This window comes from Saccoglossus kowalevskii, chromosome 13 (assembly GCF_978046115.1).
Source record: "Saccoglossus kowalevskii chromosome 13, keSacKowa6.1, whole genome shotgun sequence".
In the NCBI taxonomy this organism is placed as follows: Eukaryota; Metazoa; Hemichordata; class Enteropneusta; family Harrimaniidae; genus Saccoglossus; species Saccoglossus kowalevskii.
Window position 1 is genome coordinate 7,516,355 of NC_140653.1, and position 17,940 is coordinate 7,534,294.

General features: G+C 35.6%; 1 protein-coding gene across 1 annotated transcript; it reads right to left on the minus strand.

Annotated features, from left to right (window-relative positions):
* Positions 1 to 11,824: 11,824 nt before the first annotated feature.
* On the minus strand, positions 11,825 to 14,003 carry LOC100371420 (uronyl 2-sulfotransferase-like). The gene has a single exon (XM_002736703.3). The coding sequence runs from the start codon at positions 14,001 to 14,003 to the stop codon at positions 12,588 to 12,590; it is 1,416 nt and encodes a 471-aa protein (XP_002736749.2). The 3' UTR covers positions 11,825 to 12,587.
* Positions 14,004 to 17,940: the final 3,937 nt, after the last annotated feature.

The following is a 17,940-nucleotide window of genomic DNA, read 5'->3' on the forward strand; positions in this document are numbered from 1 at the left end:
CCCAAAACGTTACTTCCTGTTAGGATGTAGTCTTAAAAACAAGACTTGTAATTGCACACCTTTATGTTGGACATGCCCTTGGCAAATTGTATTTAAATTTTCAAGATGGCTGCCAATTTAGTGCATTGAAAAAAAATAGTGGTTTGCAATGAGGATTCCTTATCTGGTGCTCGCCATTCCCCTAATGTGCATGGGTGGCACTTTGTGGTGGTGTCATCCATACAGCTCCGGGATATGAAAATTGTTTTAGTCGTGGTTTTTACTACAAAAAATGTCCTTACTCCATACTTTGATATAAGAACAACCCTGTTCTGAATAAGACTCGTAAATTTTAAACAAACATCCAAAGTAAACTGGTATTGTGAACAATAGAACTAGTAATGCAGATTAATAAAACTACCTTTGTAAATGCAAAGGATTTCTACCAAACTGTCCATTGAAAGTATTACACCAAGATCAATTGTATGATGCAAAGAGTGGTTGGTGTGACTGACCGACCGAGGTAGCTATCCTCGTCCGACAATGCTCAAGAATTGTATTAATAACTACCTAGTAGGACTACTTTAACACAAAGCTGTAGGGAGTTTTTCCCTTCCATGTACACCCCATTGTGGGCAGTTTGTTGTGCAACTTTTGTATGAAGGCCAATAACCTGTTGATGCCACACCTAATACACATTTCATTTATTCCATCACAAATTGCTAGAGTGACTGCATCTACTGCTTGTAGATTCAAATCCAGGATGTACCTCTTAGATCATATGAAAAACTAGTGAACACAATGTGTTTAGAACAGTACGCTCCTAATAAATGCAGTACTTGCCTCATAAATGCTGACAAAGGAATTGCTGCACAAAATAAACTTCTTGCTTGGATCAATTGACATGAGGCAAAGAGTGGTACAGCTCGTTTTATACACAAAATAAGTTGTAGGATGTGTACGTATCATTGATTTGAAATGAGTGGGATGTGTTTGATTAATTCAGGTTGGTTAACAAATGCATAGCATTAAAAGTAAATTGTATGATTGTGTGAACAATTGTACAATCAGTGCGAAAACAAAATTGGATAGCGTACAGTGTTGTAATAGTTGAGAATCCTTAGATGAAATTGTCACAAAGTTGAAGTAATAGTTGGGCTGATGTGAACTGGCGCTCTATTAAACCTCTCACCTCGCCTAAAATTGTTGCATGGATTGGTGGTCATATGTACACTGTCAATCACATGTGCAGGGTAACGACTAAAATTAATCGCATGATTTAACAGTTGGATTAAGGAAATGTAAAATTGATCTTCCAAGTAGAATTAGTACATGTTGAAAATTCGTCGGGCGATTAACAACCCGACATAATTTACTAATACTGCAGAAAGCAATTTTTGACTCCCATGTGCGAAGCACAAAATGGGAGTCTTTGCAGTTAGTGTGTGTGTGTGTGTGTGTGTGTATGTGTGTGTGTATGTGTGTCCGACTGTTCCACTGCTATCTCAAGAACCATACATCTGTTTTTGATGAAACTTGGTGCATAGATGCTCTGGGCCAATGCGCAGATTTGATTAGGTTTTGGTAAAAATCCATGCTCGTTAATTACCTAATTTGCATGATAATTAGCTAATTTTTTGCTGTTCTATGACTGTTCCACTGATATCTAAAGAACCACTCATTGGATTTTGATGAAACTTGGTACATAGATGCTCTGAACATATGCGCAGATTTGATTAATTTTTGGTAAAAATCCGTGCATATTAATTACCTAATTTGCATGATAATTAGCTATTTTTTAGTGGTTCCATGACTGTTCCACTGATATCTAAACAACCACTCATTGGATTTTGATGAAACTTGGTACATAGATGCTCTGAACTAATGCTAGGTTTTGATTAGTTTTTGGTAATAATCCGTGGATACTAATTACCTAATTTGCATAATGATTAGTCAATTTTCAGTTTTTCCACTGATATCTCAAGTACTAATCATCACATTTCAATGAAACTTGGTACATAGATGTCATACGACACTGCACAGACCTGATAGTTTTTATGGTAATATCAGTACATATTAATTACCTAATTTGCATAATTAATTAATTTTCAGCATTTGATATAAGTAGTTAGCATTACATTTCAATGAAACTTGGTACTTACATACTCAAGGACTATGCAGAGATTGATTGTTTTCGATAAATATTTGTGCATATTAATCACCTAGTTTGCATAATTAGTTAATTTTCAGCTTTTCCACGGGTATCTCAAGTACTAATCATCGCATTTCAATGAAACTTGGTACATAGATCCTTTAGGACTATGCAGAGACCTGATTAGTTTTAGGGTAAATAATTGTGCATATTAATTACCTAATTTGCATAATTAATTTTCAGCTTTTCTACTGATATCTAAAGTACTAATCATCACATTTCAATGAATCTAGAATTATGCAGACCCAATTAGTTTCCGGTAAATATTTGTGCATATTAATCACCTAATTTGCATAATTAACCAACTTTCACACTGATATCTCAGGTACTATACATCACATATCAATGAATGTACATGGATGCTGTAGGACAATAGACAGACCTGAATAATTGTGGGTTAAAATCTGTACATATTAATTACCTAATTTGCATAATTAACCAATTTTAAGCTTTCACATTGATATCTAAAGTACCGTAAAAACTCCAAAATTTCGACCGGTTTTAAATAATTGGTGTTAGATATGTGACGTGTTTTTAGAGTCAAAATTAAGTTGCATTTTGGACAAAAGATGCATGGAAGTTTAGCAAACTATCTCCCCGACCCAGTGCAATGTATCCGGTTAGAATCAAAGCTCACGTGTCCCTTATTTGAGGGACCAAATTCTGCCGTAAATTCGCCCTTGGATTAAAAAATAAAATGGGATTTAAGAAAATAAAATGGGACTTTTAAGGTGTATTTTGGCGTCATTTTTCGGATATTTCAATCAATCCTGCCGGCTAAAATAGAGTCTAAGTTTTACCGTAGTCATTGATGTTTGTCTATTCAAGAGTACACATGTATGATTTTTATCGTGACTAGCGTGAGCGGGTAAGCTTCCTTTCGAGAATGAGCTGTTATCACTGTGAACAATGTTAAATTATTCTTCAGATGACCAGTTTATTTTTTAAAAACAACTAATTTTTTTTATTTAAAAAAAATCATGCCGTTTTCGCATCAAAATCCAAGCCAAAATATCGTACTACAACATCAATCTCTTCCGCATTGCGTTCAATAACATTAACATATTTAAATAAGCTATGGTAATTTGAACACGTTGGCATCATCCAGCTTTTTGATTGGTTAATTAGCGATTTGACCTATTTGACCTAAGAGAACATGGCGGATATCCTACAGCATCAAACGTTTATACGAGACCGGAATCATTCGCTTACGATGAAACTAAGTTGACTTTTATTTGTATTTCATAACCATTCAACAAATTTATTTTGTGTACATTATTATAATCACTACTGAGTACAGTAATAATCAACAATTCAGAAACGCAGCATGCCGAGATTTTTGTGTTCGTTTTTATTTGAAACTTCGTTTATTTAGAATATATTTTCGTTACCAATAAAATAAAAATCTCTCAGTCAATCAGAAACCCGGATTCATGCCTTCGAGGAAGGTCCCGTTTGAACGCTCACATCGTTTTTTTTTTCGTTTGGGGGAAAACTAAAACTGGTCGCAATTTTCGAATAAGAATGAGTCGGCAATTTTTAGTGGAGTCGAAAATTTGGAGGTAAATAAAACACCGAAACCCGGCAAATAAATAGGCGGACGAATTTTTAGAGGGGTCGAAATTTTGGAATTTTCACGGTACTAATTATTCCATTTCAATGAAACTTAGTACAAAGATGCTCTAGGACAATGTACAAACCTAAATAGTTTGGGGTAAAAATCTGTTCATATTAATTCCCTAATAAGCATAATAATTCATAATTTTTTGGTTCTAATCACATTTCAATTAAACTTGGAGACATAGATTTTCTGTTACATTGCGCAGACCTCATTAGTTTTACACTCAAATCTGGTCATATTAATTTTCTGATTTTCATAATTAATTTTCAGCTAAGTAATTTCGAATTATATTTAATGTGTCTCCAATACTCTCAGCACATGGGAGTTCTTTCTAAGCTTTCTTTGATTACTCCAGTGTGCAAAGCAATGGGCGTCTTTGCAGTTAGACTATGTGTGTGTCTGTCTGTTCCACTGTTATCTTAAGAACCATATGTTGGTTTTTGATGAAACTTGATGCATAGATGCTCTGGGCTAATGCGCAGTTTTGGGTAGCAACTTCATGCATATTAATTTGCATAATGATATGATATATACATGATATGTATTGGATTAATATTCGTGCATGTTATCTAATTTGTGTAATTAGTAAATTTTCTGCTGCTGATGTTCAAGTACTAATCTTAATATTTCAACTTGGTACATAATGTTAAAAATCTATGCATATTAATAACCTAATTTGCATATTTATTAGCACATTATAGGCATTTTCATTTGTTTCTCAAGTACCATTCAACAGATGAAATGTGGTACATGGATGCCCTGGGGCTGAAATCAATGTTTCATAAGTGTTGTTGCTGATAGGGTCATGCAACTTGAGCTATAATTTTGTCTGACAAGATATATGACCAAAATATTAAGTCATCATATATGGTCATTATTTCATTAAATATTTATATTGTTAAATCATAGCTAGTTGGAACCCCCCAGATCATTGCTTGCAGTTATATTTTTAAATTCTGTATTTGCAAATTCTGTATTTGCCCCCAATACCTTCTAAGCTTTCTTTGATTCTCTTTTCCATTTCTTCTCAGTTATTCATTTACTAAAACAACCATAAATTTCCATGTGACAAATCGTAATTGACCAAAGTTCTTCAAACTGTTCACTGATCTATATATAGACCAAAGTACAGAATTAGAAAGAATTTTCCTTCTGTACTTAGCGCGTACAGTTCAAGATCGGAAACAAAAATACAAAGTTAGTTTAGTACCCCCAATAACTGTTTTCTTATTAGTTCCATTCGTGATTTCACAAAATAATAAAATTGATACTCCAACTCAAGTCGTTTTGTCATTTCTTGTATTGCAGCCGTAGAGGGCGTATGTTTTAATGATGATGCGTTTCTATCGAAAAGTTCAAGTTCAATCACAGAGTTGTATATTTTGAGCGCACTTCCAAAAAACTGTGGTAGTAAAATCTCAAATATGCGTAAAGAATTTTCAAAATCTTCCAAAATTCCAACAAATATATAATCGTTGACCACTCGTTGTTTTGCCTTCTCCAGTGCCCATATTCCAGGTACTCGACACTCAGGTTCTTGACCACAGAAGAATGGTATGATGAAAAACATATACGGATTTTTCATTGAGCACTCGATACTGTGTTGCAAAACACATTCGTCAAATGTCTGGTACCGCTCTGTTTCGTTTCCAGCGAAGAATGGGTCGGATACTAACGAATCCCCGAACCTTCTAAAGTAATAATAAGAAATGAACCGCTGCAGGGGATCTCGTATCACATTTATGTAGTATGGCTGCTCAAAGCCAAATTTAGCGAAGTCTAAAAAATGTAAATGTCGCTCGTATATGAATGGTGGTTCTTGAGTGTTGATAATTCTAGCTAAATATTTTTGATGTTTTTCGGACAAGTATTTAAGATGATAAACTCGGCTCCATATATTGATGTAACCGTGACCGAACGACAGGAACGCAATCGCCGCTAAGAATAAACGACTCCCACATTTATCGACGCGGTTGTACACGAGTCTGGAGACCTTTCTAGTCGCTGACACATCGAGTGGTAGACCGGTATGTGGCGATATTGTGTCGAGTAACGGAGAATATGACGTCACTATTTCTGCAGATGTAGCTATCGGAGTTGTATTCTCCCCAAAAATTATTGTCTGGTTCAACCAATTACCATTTCTATCCTTGTAAAGTTGTTCCTCTTCGTCCAACATCACGACCGTCGACATGTTTGCTACCATTGTCATGAATAGTCGTTTACCGTCGTCTGACTCTCGATAAACGTTATATATTTTGCGGGTAAGCTGTGTATATTGCCACAAGGTACTGTATCCAGTGTTGATGGCCCAATCTTCACCAATCCCTAAATATTTCAGAAATTCCTTTACCTTCTCGATTCTCGCATCGCGGACGACATCGTCTTTATCATTCTCCCAAAGTTCAGTCAAGGTTGATGACACAGTGTGAATGGCTTTGAGACGACTGGTCACGTGGTATGTTGTGAAGACGTAATACATGGAAGTCGTGACAACAGAAGTCAACAAAATTAAACAGAGACAACAGTATCGCCTACATTTTCTACTACAGCAACGCATTGTGTTACACTGGAAGTCCAAACGAGATCGGTTGTGTATATCTGAAAAACAAAAAACAGTTACTAAGTTGTCAGTATGTACTATAATGTCTTGAGTTCCATGTTTGATAACTGATAGTTTATGCAACACGTCGGTTTAAGGGAAACCGTGACCCTGCCGCTTAAAAATATACACTTGGTATCACGTGATACATATCATATTACCGTATGGCGCATATATCAAATGATTATTAATCTCAAACAACCTGATCAGATTATGGCAATAAATATGACTATTATGATTGTGTTGATTAATGGCAATGCAGACAAATCTACGTACTCTTGTATGTTATCGTAAGTAACCACCATGCGTTGCTGACACAATATACACTCACGGCTGCTCGTTGCTGTTTCAGAATTGTTTCAGATTTTGTTGATTTCAATTCACAACTCTGCTACATTGGACTCTGGACCCTTTTCTACCACATGCGTTAAGTTATTAATTAACTACCGTTCCACGATATTCAAATGTGACATGCGCCCCCAACTTATGTTTGGAGCAGAGATTTTGAAAGAAAAAAACCTCTAGGTATTACATTTTTGATTGGTAATCAAAAGACCCTGGGTATTTCAGTAAATTTTGATCTTCCAACTATGAGTTATGAAATAGTAACTTAAGCAAATAATAAAACATACTGTAAAATCACATAACTGTTTATTTTTGTAAATGTCTTATCTTAGTTTCAATGAATGATAAAGATAAGCTGCCATCATAGATTTCCTCAAAAATCCCAAGAATTTAGTATATCAAGAAAGTGTAAAATAATATTAAATACGGAATATTTACTAAAACACGATATACATCTTCTTTCAATGTCCCTTTTCTAGTCTTTTTTCAAAGATGGTCAACGGAGCCAGGCACATAAAATAAATAACGTTCTGGTTCAAGGCGAATTTTGACAGTTCAAATTTATTCATATTTGAAACATCGCCATGTAAATTAAATAAATAAATAAATGATATTTAAATCTAGAAACCAAGACTATTTGATACTCGTCATAAAATACGAGCAGCTCTTTTCCCCTCTTATTTCGCCACTAAGCAACGCCCTCTATTGATGAGGTTATGTGCCGATCGAGTATTTTTTTTTTTTTTATAAAATGTGGTTCTTAAAAAATCCCAATAATGCGAGCAGTTTGACCAACGTAGTTTCGTCTATATTACATTACGTAATGTATTATAACATAGGCATCGGTGATGGCGGGATAGAAAGCCCAGTATTCAAACTATTTCAGACGGATATTGATATATTGGGGGCGCTCTTCACAATCGAAAAGTTACAAATGATTAACTTACGGTATGTTCAGTCCAGATGAACACAAAATGGTGGATTGCATGCATGTTATTTTGGTAATGCGTTTGCTTGTGGAAACGTAGAAATCAGAATTGCAGTTACAGGTTCGTTTTATATTTGTTATCGGTTTCTTGTTTCGCCCATGTTCCTTGGTGTAAAAGGTATGTTCATACCAATACTTGACACTAGGGAACATAATTGTCTTCGGGTTATATGAGAACACTTCTATTTGAATGGGTCCAGATATATTTTCGACCGGGTTTGATCGATGTATTCGGTTTAACATATTAGTCATAATAGCACACGTAACAATGGTAATCCGACAGTAGTGTGACATTGACCTTTGTTTGACTTCATCAGCATGGCTATTCAAATTTGTCTACGTTGCTGATATAACAGTTGATTGGATTATTGTGTGGCCGGTTTTAGAATCAGTTTTTCAAACAAAGACAAACAAACTTATTCTATATTTATACAATTTCACCATCGTGGAGTATGGGTTGGCCAAAATATCAAAATATACAACGGCATGGTGTATTGGCTGGTCAGAATATAAAGGGCATGGTGTATTGGTTGGTTAGAATATACAACGGCATGGTGTATTGGTTGGTCAGAATATACACCGGCATGGTGTTTTTACGGAATTAGTTGATCTGACGATATATTTATTTATTGGATGCATTTGTTGCATTTAATGTTCCACGATGTGTTTTGTCTATGAGTTTCATTTATTTTATTCAAACAGTAATTGATGGTAATTATTTTTGCTTTGCACAGATTTCTGACTTCATTTTACAAGACAAAGCAGCCTGCCAACCTTTTGTTGTGTGACGTGGCGTTTCAAGATGTGTTGTGTACGTAACAGCAAAAGTAAAAGATGCATGTGTTTGTGTCTTGTTCTGATTTTTTCTGTCGTCACTACTTGCATATATTACGTCTTCGTATCGTATCACGTGACCAGTCGCCTCGTTGCCATTGACACGATGTCGTCAACCTTGAATGAACTTTGGGAGACAGACAAAGATGATGTCGTCCGCGATGCGAGAATCAAAAAGGTTAAAGAGTTCATGAAATTTCTGGGACTCGATGAACGTTTACCGGCCAACAACTTTTACAGTAACTCGTGGCAGTATGCTAAGGTTGCGGGAAAGATATTTAATATCAATTACCGATCTAGAGAAGGTAAAAGAGCGTTAATTGAAATGGTGCTCAATAACACCACAGTGGTCGTCTTGAGCGAAGAACAAAAGTTGTACAAGGACGAAAGTGGTAACTGGTTAAACTCGTCCACGATATTTGGTGAGAACACGACTCCTAGCGAGCCATGGCCGCGACTCGTTTTACCAGACCCCGTCTTACCAGATACCGGCTTACCACTCGATGCTACTTTTTATGCAAACGTTTCCAGACTCGTATACAACCGAATTGAAAAATGTGGAAGCCGAATGTTCTTAACCATGATTGCATTTCTTTCGTTCGGACATGGATTCATCAGCATACGAAATCAAGTTTTTCACCTCAAATACTTGTCCGAAAAACATCAAGAATATTTAGCTAGAATTATCAACACTCAAGAACCACCATTCATATACGAGCGACATTTACATTTTTTAGACTTTGCTAAATTTGGCTTTGAGCAGCCATACTACATAAATGTGATACGAGATCCCCTGCAGCGGTTCATTTCTTATTATTACTTTAGAAGGTTCGGGGATTCAATGTTCAACCCGGTATTCATCTTGAACGAAACAGAACGGTACGAGACATTCGACGACTGCGTACTGAGACATAGAGCAGAGTGTTCCCTGAACAATGTGCAATATTACACTTTTTTCATCATACCATTTTTCTGCGGTCAAGAACCTGGATGTCGAATTCCTGGACGATGGGCACTGGAAAAGGCAAAACAACGAGTGGTCAACGATTATATATTTGTTGGAATTTTGGAAGATTTTGAAAATTCCCTACGCATATTTGAGATTTTACTACCACAGTTTTTCGGGAGTGCACTCAAAGTATACAACTCCGTGGTTGGACTTGAACTGTTTGATCGAAATGTCTCGTCTCTGAAACACCCACCATCGCAAACTGCGTTACAGGAAATGACCAAACGACTTGAGTTGGAATATGAATTTTATTATTTTGTAAAATCCCGAATGGAACTCATAAGGAAAGAGTTGTTGGGATATTAATAGGTTATAACATTGTTTCTCCCTTTCCCACATTCTCAGCGAGCACTACGTATTTCATAAATTACCAGTTTACATTTCAACTTGAGAGAAATACGTTATTTTAGTATATAATAGATATAATATAATTCTTGATTTAAATATATCTAAAATATGTAATATTGTTGTTGTTCTGCTGACCATGATAAGATCCAGGCTGAAGTTACTGAAGATGTGCGCTTCTGTCATATCTCATAGTGACAGGTTTCTCAGTAAATCGGTAATTGTCTAAATATTCTAAAAAGAGCGTTGATTTCAAAATCGGTAGACGCGGACAAATCTGGGAGTTTATAGATTTATTTCAAGGGGGCAAGGGGGTTACAGGAAATACGTTTATACAAGAAATAAAACAAAAGTTCCATGTACAGTAAAAAATAGTTTGTTTTTTTTTTTACACTTTGCAGATAAAGCAAACTCCAAATTTCATTTTACATTTTATGATATATTTGATAATTTGTGTTTTAGAATCAAAATCCTGAAATTGCGTAAAAATTACGACATTTAATGTGAAAAATGCTTTATACGCTTACGAAAAATAAGATCTTTGTACAAATTACGGACGAATAAAATAGCTAATTACATTTTACACCTTGCCAATGTCTACAAGTTTACGTTTTTTTATTTATTTAAATTACATTATTACGAGAAAAAAAAACAATTGATTACGGCTTCCGAAAATACCTCTTGCCGACCCTCTTCAAGGCATTTGAATGATTATAACAATTATACAACCAAAGTTCAAACAGTCTATCTACTGCCCCTCAGTCAGGCATTAAAAATGGCCATTCCATTGAAACAGGCCTGTTGTGCCTCTCTGAAGATTTCCTTGACGATTTATACTATGGAAGGGATGGTTGGGGTTGTATCCTTAGATCTTAAAAGGTGTTTTGTAAGGTGAATTATTGCATATTACCCAAGAAGTTAAATTCGCATGGAACTCCGAATACTACGCATGCATCGTTTGAGGACTATTTTTTCTGATCTATATCAATTTGCTTTGATAATTAGAACCATATTCGCGGCTTTTGTTTGTTATACACATTAATAATGTAGAGGCCTGCTTACAAGCGTAAATATGTACGCGCTGATTTCATGAAAATGGTCTATCTAATGTACATGGATAAATTCTCATGTAGAAAATATGTTTTAAAGAAAGAGTTATAGCCTATTAGGTATACAATATAGTGTACTTTTTATATTTAATTTTGTTGTGTGACTTTTCTGAAAACAGTTTTTTGTAAACTAAACTTGAACCCAATATAACCTAGCCTAGCCTAGCTATTTGGTAAGGTTCCGTTCACCCTGAATATGTATATGTCCGGTACTGAAACTGTGATGTTACGCCAGATCCGAATCTGCAGTAACTTGACGAAATTTCAACACTGCCCACCCCAACAAAACTGCCCCAAGTTCTCATTGAAAATAACTTTTGGTTATATCATGTTCGTATGCTAATGTTGTATATTCCAAATAAATTAACAAACGTACTGTTGTGATGTGTCTATCTCCCGTTTACTATTCCTCTCCATGTCGGCCTTATAATAATAATACATCATATACATTATAATTCTGGCGCATTTCGTTTATGTGGCGTTGTACTTCGTGAAAGCAATTACAGCACATGACTAATAAATGAAAATCTACATTTGAAAGGTATTTCATATTTTCACGTCTGCCTTTATGCGCACTGAGACTTGACTTTACACTCTCAAAACGCCACGGGGTTTCTTGTTTACTGAGAAAATTCCTTTATGCCTATCTATTTATATTCCTATCTTGTTTATTTATAACATATTCTACCTATACAGGCACAGATCACATAACGCATTGATAGTTTATTTTGTATTATCGGAATATTTTGTAAATATTAATCAAAATATCAGTACAATAAATTTCTCATTAATACTCTTTAATCGAACAATTTTTGCTAATACAAAACTTCTATGTTTTGACATCAAAATAGATATCAACACATAACTAATTATCCTGGTACAATATCTCGTAGTGAATTCTGGTAAAATAACTGATAATGAACTGTGGTACAATATCTCGTAGTGAATTCTGGTAATATAACTGATAATGAACTGTGGTACAATATCTCGTGGTGAATTCTGGTAAAATAACTGACAATGAACTGTGGTACAATGTCTCGCAACGAATTTTCTTACAATGTTTGATAATGAATTCTCAGACTGGTAAATGTCACACAAACAAAAGTACGTCATGTTCTATGTTCCGATTCAAGATGGCCACCTGGTGGCCACGTATGTAGTTGTAAAATTGATGGCCATAGTATATTCAAAAACTACAATTGTACAACATGATGTGTAAGTATCGGGTTTGGTTGTTATCTTTATTTACAGAATATCAGATGAAAGCTATTTAGAGTACAAATCACAAATAAGTGCTTAAAGCACTTGAACCCCATCTACTGAATTTCATGTATACTGCTAGCGCAAAAAAAAACATGATTTCGATGTTCATATTTCTTATTTGACATGTCAGTGTTTGTTGCAGCAACTCACAAATCGCGCTCTGCACCAATTAGGATTGATAAAAACGGAAAATTCAATGAAATTTGAAACTAAAATAGGAAATAATTCTGTACCGTGCGATACAGAAATGTCAGAATATCAACCTTATAATGCTTTCTTATTAAGCAAGTTGCAGTTGTTCCTTGATCAATTCCATCCGAGCTCTTACAAAATCATAAAATTCGTATTCCAGAGCGAGTCGCTGACTCATTATTTCTAAAGCCATCGTTGATGGCGTAAATTTCGCCGGGGATTGGAATTCTTCGTATTTCTTTAAGCCGAATATCATGGTTTTATAGACTTTGAGGCCGCTTTCGAAGAACTGTGGTAATAATATTTCAAAGATACGAAGTGATTGTTCAAAGTCTTCTAAAACTCCAACAAATACGTAATCGCTCACAACTCGATTCTTCGCCATCTCTAGAGCCCATCGGGACGGAACTCGACACTCGGGCTCCTGTCCACAGAAGTATGGTATCATCTGAAACGCCATTTCTTCCATACACTCCGGTTTATTTTCAAAAACGCACTCATCAAAAGTTTGTGTTCTGTTGCCTTGAAAATCTTCGTTCGGTTGCAAGTTATCACCGAATCTTTTAAAGTAGTAACGTGAAATGAATCTAGGTAGGGGGTCACGGATTATGTTAATATAAGGAATCTGTTCAAATCCGAACTTACTCAAATTCAAATAATGGAGATGACGATTAAAAATGTACGGCGGTTTCTGTTTGTTGATAATACTTGCTATCCATTTCTGACGAGTTTCAGTGACGTTGTAGATATTCCAGACACGACTCCAAATACTTCTGTAGTCGTTATCAAATGAGAGAATGCCGATTACTGCCAATAGCGTTTGACTACCGCATTTATCGACACGGTTGTATACAAGGCGTGTATCGTTCCAATGCGCCGTTATGTCCAATGGTAGTTTGGAAGAGGGGTGAATCGGTGACGTCTCTGGCAACAAAGATGAACCTGCATCTGGGGGAGATTGTGCAATGTATCCGTTTGTTGACAAGTCTGTGTCATTGGGTAGAACACCAATGACGGTAGCATTACTTGGGATTACATTCTCGTTCTCGATCACTTCCACTCTGGTAAGATTTTCCAACATTTCAAGAAATACTGGGTCCCCTATATCTTCGTCAAAGTCACTCTCTACTTCGTTCGATTGTCTTGACCTAAACTGATGATACAGATCGTAAATTTTATCCATGGCCGAGGCGTGGGCGAGTTTTGTTTTTTGCCACAGTATATCATACATATCGGTGATGGTCATTCCACCGCTCATTCTCTGCCTTTTTTCCAACAACTGCTGCATCATCATAGAGGTGGCATTTTGTAATTTCCCGCCGTACTTAACAAAATCATTCACCCTGTCGATGGCAACTTTGTGAAAGGACTCGCCATATTTCCGTAAACCATCTAGCGAAGAATCTTCGTTTGGTGTGAATTTAATGTCTTGAGTGACAGAAAGGTAAAATAGTGTGTTTGCGACAGTTGCCATACACACAATAAAAAGAACAAAGTTGAGCATGTTTCGACTTAACATGTTGTGGTCACGTGGTACACCTAATATCGACAGACGAGCGAACAACTATAAACAACAGCGTTCGAATGTTTTTCTCTGTTCTCTGTGTAAAAAAATATAAAATTAACATAAGTCGAGTTTTGTGAATATGAAATGAATCATGGTTGGTGGAAATTAAATATAATAAATTGAGAAAACATAATGTTTTTGCTGTAATGAAATATTTGTCTTCATAGACAAAAGAGCCTGTAAGCATTGCAGCTGTCGACATATGACGATGACAGGTTTGTGTAAATACAATGTCTCTGCTTTATTCAAATACACGATGAACACAGCTTGTACACTTTGTTCTGGGAAATGAAACATTTATTCTGCAACTATGGTCGTATCGCGATTACAAACTCATCCGAGCTTACGTGAATGAACGACCAGCTACATGTTGTTAATTTGCATAGTTGAATAGTAATAGCATCTATATGTGTTATATGTACTTTTATTTGTAAAGCATAACTCACATAACAATTCGTATAAATGCTTCAAATCACCAAATATTTCCATAGCAACCGCCCCTCTCCCGGACAACCGGATGGGCGTCTTGTCACGTGATCACCCACAAAAACATTTCATCTTTACCCTTTTGTCACCATTCATAAAATGTTTTGATCAAGACTTGTAGGCAATGAGAAATTATGTCTATTTGGTATAAAACTATCTAGAAATTCTAAAAAATACATAAATTGTGTAAGTTGCACCAAATTTGTAGTTGCGTTCAAATTATAGCGTTCATTTTTCCAAATATTGGCAGCAAGTACATTCACTTGGATTCTGGACAGCACAGTGAGATTAGACATATTGATTTCAAGATTGTTGCTTGTGCTCTTAGATTTGCCAAATTGTTTATAATGTTTTTGATATAATACACATAGTAACACATTCAGATGATATTTATCACTTGGTAAACTTAATTCCGTGAAAAAAAACGTACTTACCATTTAGTAAATTGTTGTCATTATTGTTTATCCATTTCATGAGTTTGGCACTGCGTACGGATGATATATGACGGACTGTCCGATAACATCGACAGAGACGTATGTACAGTCACGATGCATGTGCGTGGAGGCAGTGTTTCGCCTGTAGAAGGCGTCTGTCATGCAGATACCAAGCTGTCGTACGAACCACAGCTGTTGGTTATAACAATGGTAAGAGTGTAGTAATCCATTAATATCAGTGTTTGGTATTCATCTGCCAAATTTGGCACATATTATGATATTAAATTGATTTAACATGGAACATTTAACGCAATTAAACACATTAAATGGATTCATTGGCAATACGAATGATTTGATTTTCATACTCATAGCGAATCAAATTATCAGGCTAAAGTATGAAATTAACAGCATGATAAATACATATTTGGTGAAAGACGATACGTGTGTGTGTGCTGGCCACGTACACCCACTTTACGCAGGAACGTTTCCCCGTAGTGATATATGTAGTCCATGATTTATGTGGATCAGGTTTTATTTATGATGAACAAGAAAAACCAGCAGCTTTTAGCCTGCGCTATATGCAAGAGTTTTTAGTTGATGTAATGTCTACAGGGTGCCTATATAAAGGGAAATGGTATTAAAGCCGGGGAGTCGTCACCTGCGCATGCGCCAGATGGCCATAGCGTGTCATTGTTTACAAACAAGCGTCTACCCATGAGCTTTTGCATTTTTAGCGTGAGTTGTTATCACGTGAGTTGTTATCGTCGTTTGGGACTCAATTCCCGCGCGTGCGCAGGTGACGACCCTCCCGTTTTAGCATTATACATGCTCGGACTGTTCCTACTTATTTTGCATATTTAGGTTCAGAAATGATGTAATCGTATTATTATTACTCTATATTCAACACACAGAAACAAACATTATGTGATATATCAAATGAAAGACGCTGTAATGTTGAATTTAGTTCTAATATAAAATCATACATTGATAAATGATTTTTATGGAATTTTTCATTTTTTGGTATGCATTATGAAACATCAAGAAAGTCTGCCAGTTCACATTATCCCTTTTGGTTTAAAAAAAATGACGCTCGAGCCTTAGTTTTCAAAATTGCAGAAAATAGTTTTTTTTTTAATTTGTTTCGAAAAATCATAATTTCTGTCATTAAAATCCGAATAATTCAAAACAAACTTATTCAATTCATAACGTAGTCATATTCTACACATCGAGACAATTATTTTCATATATATTTTCAGTTTTGGCTCATTTTTAGTTCTGAAACATGTATCTTATATTATGTAGTCATTGGTCAAGAACTTTCTAAATCTAAATTGTAAATCAGTTGGTCATTAGCTCCAGCTCCTTGGTGATTAACCATTCAAACTATTGGGCTGATTTTGAGAAACAGAAATCTACAGCAAAAGTTACAAAAAAAAGTATTCATGAAAATAATCCCACGCGTATTTGTTAGAGCAAAGCTTAAGACAAAACGAACTCAAAACCTGGAGGAAATAAGTTGCATAGTAGAAAAAAAATACTGGGTAGGTAGGGTTTTAATTTTATTTTACCTAATTGTTATCCCATTTGTTGTGGATAGAACATCGATAATTTACATAAACTAAAAATTGTAGTTGGTAGGTTTACCCCCTCTCGATTATGGTTTAAGTATTTATAAATTGAAACGTGCCTGACGAGGTCGCCAACAACAAATGTGATGCCGTTCGGCCGGCGATGGCCTACTCACGCTTACAATGTGAGGCTAAAAATTACAGAGAAGACGAACGTTTTATGTTTGTTTTTATCTCGCCCAGAATCAGTGGTCCACATTATTAATGTATGAGATTTGTTGTAAAGTGTTATAAAAATATAAAGAAGAAAACAACATAACAAATTAATCCTATTCTACGACATGTCTTTCAATTCATTATATGAAGCGTTTCACACGTCATCGTGCTGGTGAACTACCTCGGCAGTCTCACTCACGTGTTTATAAATACTGTCGTACAGATTTTCTAATAAGGAGAAACGAAGACTCAAGTGTTATGAATCACAAGTTGTGGGCGAAACTGTGGATGGTTGTACAGTCTCATCTGAGTCCATATGTCCATGAATCAGTCTGCTGCTTTGTAATCAAGATCCTGGAATCCGAGATTTGTAATCCATATTTATTCAAAAATGCTATCCGGACAGCTACAATCCGCCAGATATTTATACCCTGAATTCATTATGATACGTATTTGGACAGTAAATGAGACCCATATATACATAGAATATTGAAAAACAGAACCCATTAAAGCGTCGCGTCCTCAATAGGTACTTTCGATATAGACCCCGGTGTACATGTTCAGCGAGGAGCCCAGAAACTATAAACTGTACTCCAAGCCAGTGTGTGTGTGTGGGATGAGGTGTCGACCGATATCTATATCAAGATATATCAAGAATAATGACTGCTCGAACACATCTTTGTAACTGCTGTACAATTGTAATATTCAAAACTTTATTGAACTTACATTTCTCGACAAATTTGCGTCATCAACAGAGGAACAAACGATAGGTCCTGGAGTTCAAGATTTAATATCTGAAGTTAGTCATGTGACTTATACATGGAATTAGCAGCTTAGTCATGTCCCAAAAAACAGAAATCCAGGAAACAAATTACGACGTATAAACAGTTTAAAATGGAATATGAGTTTGAAGGATATTTAACAGAAATTCAGGATTTCAATTTGAGAAGAATGGCTACCAAATTTCGACTTAGTGACCATAATTTGGAAATAGAATTAGGCAGGAGAAAATTCCCAAGAATTGAGGCAAACAACAGATTGTGTAAAAAATGCAACACGGGTACTGTAGAAGATGAAGAACATTTCATCCTTGACTGTACTCTCTTAGAAGACTGTAAATTACATATATTACAGCTAACCAAAATTTAAAAGGCGGCAGTCGTCGTGCCG

Excerpts from the sequence above, each read along its gene's own strand:
- LOC100371420 (XM_002736703.3), bottom strand. The coding sequence starts at position 14,003 with ATGCTCAACTTTGTTCTTTTTATTGTGTGTATGGCAACTGTCGCAAAC.